The sequence below is a fragment of the Sorghum bicolor genome, chromosome 6 (assembly GCF_000003195.3).
Source record: "Sorghum bicolor cultivar BTx623 chromosome 6, Sorghum_bicolor_NCBIv3, whole genome shotgun sequence".
In the NCBI taxonomy this organism is placed as follows: domain Eukaryota; kingdom Viridiplantae; phylum Streptophyta; class Magnoliopsida; order Poales; family Poaceae; genus Sorghum; species Sorghum bicolor.
This window is the reverse complement of record NC_012875.2, coordinates 51,338,652-51,345,263: the sequence shown is the minus strand read 5'-3', so window position 1 is coordinate 51,345,263 and position 6,612 is coordinate 51,338,652. Positions and strand designations below refer to the sequence as shown.

At 42.9% G+C, this 6,612-nt stretch overlaps 1 protein-coding gene across 1 annotated transcript; it reads right to left on the bottom strand.

Moving 5' to 3' along the window:
* On the bottom strand, positions 1,157–3,752 carry LOC110436091 (ATP-dependent Clp protease proteolytic subunit-like). Its single transcript, XM_021462243.1, has 2 exons — positions 2,787–3,752; positions 1,157–1,474 (listed from the first exon to the last, which is right to left on the bottom strand). Exon 1 carries the CDS (start codon positions 3,702–3,704, stop codon positions 2,802–2,804), a length of 903 nt encoding a protein of 300 aa, XP_021317918.1. The 5' UTR covers positions 3,705–3,752; the 3' UTR covers positions 1,157–1,474; positions 2,787–2,801.

Here is a 6,612-nt window from a genome sequence, read left to right as displayed (position 1 = left end):
GTATTTCATTTAACACAAATCCTTCAATGGCATTCTATTGATTATGAACCAGGTGTAAATCCTTTTAAGGGATAATTTAGTAGGGCCTCTTATTCTTTTGAAAACGACTCTGGCTCTGTCTCCTTGAGAGAATGGGTTTCTTTGTTGAAGTTGATGTCTTTTAAAAAATAGTTTCACAGAACAATTTTTTTTGTCTTTTTCTAGGATAAATAGAAGATGTCAAATGTCCATAGTATCCTAACTATTTTATATGAAGCCGACTTTCATAAAATTTTATGCATTTTTTTGTCATGAAAAGAATATTAGAGGAACTCCGAAAGACGCTTTATATCCTTCTATATTAATTAATAGGGATATATATTTTTGTGAAAAAAAAAACTTCAACAAAATTTTTCAATTAAAATTTTAAATATTAACATCCTCTATCCTTGATTTCTAGCTAGTCAAAGATGATGAATGGTGATGTCTCTAGAATCGCAATATAAGAGAAGCTATTGGAAGGTAAAAAGATATTAAAAAAACAGAGTACATGCATGGTACTTGGGGGACATCTATCCGATCTGGGCCTGTTCTGGCCCATGAGGCTTGGGCGAACTCGGGGTCGAGTTAGTCCTAGTACCTCGAGGTTGGGACTTGGGAGTCTCTCGCCCCTTCATTCCGTCATCTAGGGAGGTAGGATGGCTGGTCGAGCTCGAGCTTAGTCCTGAGTGCCGCCTGATAGAGGCTTTGGAGTGGCTACAGCCGAGTTGCTCCGTCGATGAGGGTACCTCGGGCATTGGTACTCTTCGTGTCAATGTAGCACTGCAATCTGTACCGATAAAATGGGAAAATCCAATTGAGAAACGGATGCATGGTTCCATGAAACTGTTTGTCCCTCTTATGTACAACAAGAGGCACAAGACGTGCCATTGTGCGGCTTAGCGGATAGCTACCCAGATCTTGCTGCAGGCAATCACTCACTAGATGCCTGAAAAGAGAAAAACAGCCAGCCACGGCCGCCGCCTCTGTAGAAAAAGGGCAGCCGATCAGGCCCGATCGATTTCTGACCACGCCCTCAAGGCCTCAATGACGATGAGTGACAACCTAACGATTCTAGTAGTAAGATCTAAAGCCCGCAATTATTTGTGATAAGGGTGGCTAGAATTATCGGGCAATATAATCAACCGTAAATAAGTGGTTTTAACCCCAGAAAACAAGAGAATCCAGTGAAGAGTGTTCCATCTGAAACGATACAAAGTTCTTGGCCGGATAAAACATAAGTTGAACAATCAGATTGTGTGCTCCAAACTAAGCATAGCTCGGTGCGCTCTCCTATCAGTGTTCGGGGATCTCATTGATTATACTATATTGAGTCATGAAAATTGTTTTGACACCATAAAATCTCCAGTGCAGGGACCAGAATCAAGCCCCACATCATTCGGCATAAGTCTTTGGTCGAGGTGAACATATATAGTTGGGTGCTCAGATATATATCCTGCAACAACATCATGGAGTTGATGATTTGCACATGTTCTGTTCAACTATTACACCTGCTAAACATGTATATGTTCCTTACACAGCTAAAACCAAAGATGATAGCTCAGACTCATTATATATGCACAACCAATAGTGTATAATAGTTTCATATGTTTTTAATGATGTCATGATAATAATTGTAGCAAAACAAGTTAACCAAGAGAAACTGCTTCCAATTATTAATTGATTTCATGTTTTTAAAAAGACAATTGATGTGGATACATTGAGGTGGTAAAGGAAAGGTGGCTTAACGTGCAGGCCGTGGGCTAACATGCCATGTCCTACAGAGTAATGGACAAATCACATGGGAACAAATTATTGTATCCAATCTAAGCCCTATTAGCGAAGCAAATATTGTCATCAGTCCTCATTGTTTGTTCAATCATATATATTTCTACATATCATTGGTGCTAGATATTAGAAGCTCCTAATAAGCCTGTAATGAAACAAACTTTGTAGGCCTCTCTGCATTTTCAGTTTATGGAAATATTGGATAGTTTTAACCACTTGGTCTACATAGCAGAGATATATTCCCATGCTCATTTTCATGTGTGGTACCGGTATAAGGACAATGCAGAAATTAAATAAGAGAAGCAGTTAAAAGTATGATTATTATTGGGTAATGGTACATATGATTTATAATGTATCTATCTTCAAAGTAAATAATGCCTGAGTCCCTTCTAGTTTCCGACACAGAAAATTCAGTGTTCAGTTCCTCCAACAGCAGAAATAAAATGCAAGATGCACTCACTTCTCGATAGAAAACCCTATATGAACTCAACTTCTCACTAGAGAAAGCTATCAATTGCTATAAAAGAAACAAGTGGGAGAACACCTCTTATACAGAGATTCCACAATATGATGAATTGGTCAACTAACTCAAAATGTTAACATCTTATAATGCTAAAAGTCATGACATGGCTAAAAATACCAGACAACATGCAGTGATAATTATAAATTCGAATTTTGTGGATACAGAAACGGCACCCTGAATTGGCCCCAGGACGAAATACAACATAATGTTGCAAGGGGGCAAGGATGTGAGCTTTTATCCTTTAAACAGGACTGACTGATTTCAGATGAACAAATATTTAACAATGCAGGCTCATACCAGATAGCATTCGTTATCAGCAACAGATCAACTAAAGTAGCAAAACAACAGTGTTGCTAGTGGATTAGCCCAGCAGCCAGAAAATTAAGTTATTCACCTCATGTACGAATTAAACCTTAAATCGAATAAGACAGCTACAGGAACACAAAAAGGATTGCACCTTGTGACTGCCCAATCACGCTGAGGATGGCTCATCTGTCCCTTTATTCACCCCAGTTCCGGGGTTTGGCGAATCGCTGCCAACAGCATCAGACACAAGAGAGACAGGACGGTGCTCGATGACCTCGTCGATGAGCCCCCAATCATGTGCCTCCTCCGGGTCCATGAACATGTCCCTCTCCATACACTGCTCGATGCGGTCGATGGCCTGGCCCGTGTGCTTGGCGTAGATCTTGTTGAGCCGGTCGCGCACCTTGAGGATCTCCTTGGCGTGGATGGCGATGTCGGAGGCCTGCCCCGACGCGCCACCGGAGGGCTGGTGGATCATGACCCGCGCGTTCGGCAGCGCCCGCCTCTCCCCGCTCGCCCCCGCGGCGAGGAGCAGCGACGCCATGGAGGCGGCCTGGCCGATGCAGAGCGTGGTGACGGGAGAGCGGATGTACTGCATGGTGTCGTAGATGGCGAGGCCCGCCGTGACGACGCCCCCCGGGGAGTTGATGTAGAGGTGGACGGGCTTGGCGGGGTTCTCGGACTCGAGGAAGAGCAGCTGGGCGACGACGAGGGACGCCGTGTCGTCGGTGATGGGGCCGTGGATGCAGACGATGCGCTCCTTGAGCAGGCGCGAGAAGATGTCGTAGGCGCGCTCCCCGCGGGAGGTGTGCTCGATCACCATGGGCACCAGGCCGTACTCGCGGCGCGGGGTGTAGCCCGACGCCGCCAGCGGCGGGGCGTGCGGGGAGGAGGAGGAGGAGGAGAAGGAGGAGAAGGCCCGCGGGGCGACGGCGGCGAGGCGGCGCAGCATGGCGGCGGCGGCGCTAGGGTTTAGGGGATTAGATTTGGGCGCTAGCGCGGCAGCGATGAGACGAGGTTGGGGGGAGGTAGGGGGTAGAGTCAGACAAGTGGGGCCAGGAGGACGCATGGTGGGGTAGGGAGGTGGGTTCGAAAGGAATCCATTGGTGGCGCCGTGGCTGTGGGGGAGGCTTGTAGGTGACACTGAGACGGCGGCGGATGAAGAGGAGATTGCGGTATTATTCCGTATGGGCTCTTCTGGGCTTAAAGTTCTTCGTGGACAGGGCTTAGGCCTATATCAGAAAATTGGGCCGTCGGGTAAGGAGCGAGGATCAGAAGATAAGATTGGCCCTCACCCCAAAAAAAAATGTGGAAGCGAACTCCCTTTTTTTTTTTCTATAGCACTCCGTGCATTTTTTTTAATACTAGTGAAACAGAAAACATGTGATCTTTAATACATAGTGAAAATCATATATATAAAAAATTCATAATAATTTATTATAATTTAAAATAAAGAGAGTATTAGTCATGTGTTATTTTTTATTGTTGGTGTGTCTGTATTTGTATCAGTAATGATCAACACGCTGTCTCATTTCTGGTGATCAAATTTAGACAAATTCGTGGAGGGGAAAAAGCTTCCCATTGGCATGTAGGAGTATACAGGTTTAGATTTGTACACTTTCGTCTAATATCAAGGCTTCATGCCACCACCGCCCCACAAAGAGCAAAATCGCCTTTGTTCCATCGTCGCTGCCTAGGGTCCTTCTCTTTCTTTCTCTATCGTAACTTGCGAGTCTAGTGGTGGTAAGAAGGAAAGAGAACTCAGATCTCTTTTATACCATTTTAGATCTTGTTTGCTTAGGGTTTAATTAGCTCAAATAAATTAACTGCTAGACAAAATAAAATGATTTTTGTCAGGATCTTATTACATGCAACAAACTTTGATTATTGCCAAGACGAGTTCGTCATTGCAGTTATCGATTTCATCGGTATGCGGTCAATTTATGGATATTCTCTAGGATAGGGGTGCTTTTTGGCACTCTGGACAAAGGATAGTTACGCGGTCATCGATCTCATTGTCGATGGTTGTAGAGAGAAAATCGATGATTGAAGGTGATGAATCTACATCATATTTTGTACCTGATGACACAACTACCGATGTCTCTTTCATCAATTCATACGTGTTTTGGACTTGTTCAAGGAAAAAAAAAGTTTAGAGCCGGGAGAAACGTGACTGTATATTCCCTACTAATCCGGATAGTGAGGATTTGAACTCAACTGTCTTCGAGACTGACTCTATGAGCAAGTAATAATGTTCACACGTGCGTTTTTATGCACGGCCTTATCTGGCACAGGTCGCTCTTTTCTCCTTTTCGGAAACAGCCTTATCTGTCTGTCTAGATCCACCAGTCCTGATATATTTGCATAACAATATCTGCGCTCTGTTCAGTTAAAAAAAAACAATATCTGCACGCTGTTCAAAAGGTTTGTTTCGTTTAAGCACGTTTCATCTTTTTCGAAAGACTACATACACTGCACAGCTCAGGTAGTAGCACGGGCCACAGCAATCCCTACTTTTGTCAGAAACGGCTCTATATAATCAGGATTTTATTTGCATGGAGATGAATAAACGACGATGCTGCGCCCGCAACCAACGGTGGTCGGCACACAGTGGTGCCTGAGCAAGTGACCACATCCGAGCTCCGACCAAATAAACTGGCAATTTCCCGGGCGCACGCCGCACCTGGCACTGGCAAAGCGAAAGGCGCGCTCCTCCGGCACGAGCACGAGCCCAACTCGATGGGGCTGGCGGTGGTCCCGCGGGGCAATGGCGCGCGTGCATAGTGGCATTCTATTTTAGAGTTCACAGTTTCACACTTCGAGCTCGTTCAATTCATCCGGATTAGCGTGCATGTCCATCACGTAGCAAATAATTGACAAATTGTCCCGGATAAACGCAGAACAGAGACACACGATGGGTCATTGGTCTATCTTAGACCTTGTTTAGTTGTACTTTAATCCATCCTAATTTACACGTATTAGGATGAATTGGATGGGAAAAAAAGTTTGGATATATGCATTCACATGTGTGTGAAGGTAGATTAACGTGAAAAGAATTAATTTCCGCCATGATCCACACTAACACACATGAAATGGTCATAGAGGTGGTAGTGCCAATGATAAAAACACATGTATAATATTTAACCCAATAAAAATCATATACTAACTCCATCCTAAATTTTAAGATGTTTGACTTTTTTAACTCTAAGTTTGGTCATTCGTCTTATTCAAAAAAATTATACAAACATAGTAAAATTTAAGTCATTCTTAAAGAACTTTTATTAATAAATAAAGCCATAACAAAAGAAGTGATATTTTGCACAATTTGTTGAATAAGATAAATAGTCAAACATGGTGTAAAAAAAGTCAAACATCTTAAAGGGAGTAGCATCGATAAAATGTGTATTGTGTTAGAAAATAAACAGAGGGATCATATATATAATAAATTGGAACTAGTCTAACGTACTAATTAAATCCATCATAAAGGTTTTGATACTCGTGTAAAGTTTGTACTGGAGTATGGGTTCGTGTCTTAGTAATAATTATTTTTAAAATCACCAAATGTAGACATAACCCAAAGAAAGTGCACCACTGCAGACTGGTTTTTCAGTTGTTTGTTAAGGTTCGTTTGTTTTTGCACGACTGACGACGACTACCTTCTTCCGTGTCTACACGTAAAAAAAATGACTGCAGAAATTCTTTGAAAACGAACTACCAAAGTCATATTCGCACCAAACAGCTAGGAGTCCGTAACTCCGTATCACCCACATAGTCGGGTCATTTACAACTCTAGGCGTAATAATCTATCGTATGTGTGGCTTTGATCCTTTGTGCTGTTTCAATTAATACTGCACCAAACCTCGTGACGAATCTTCGAATCACCTGGGGACGACACGCAGACCATGCTAGTACACGACACCGCATTATTATTTTATTATATATATATTATTACTACTATGTACTTCCTCTGTCTACGA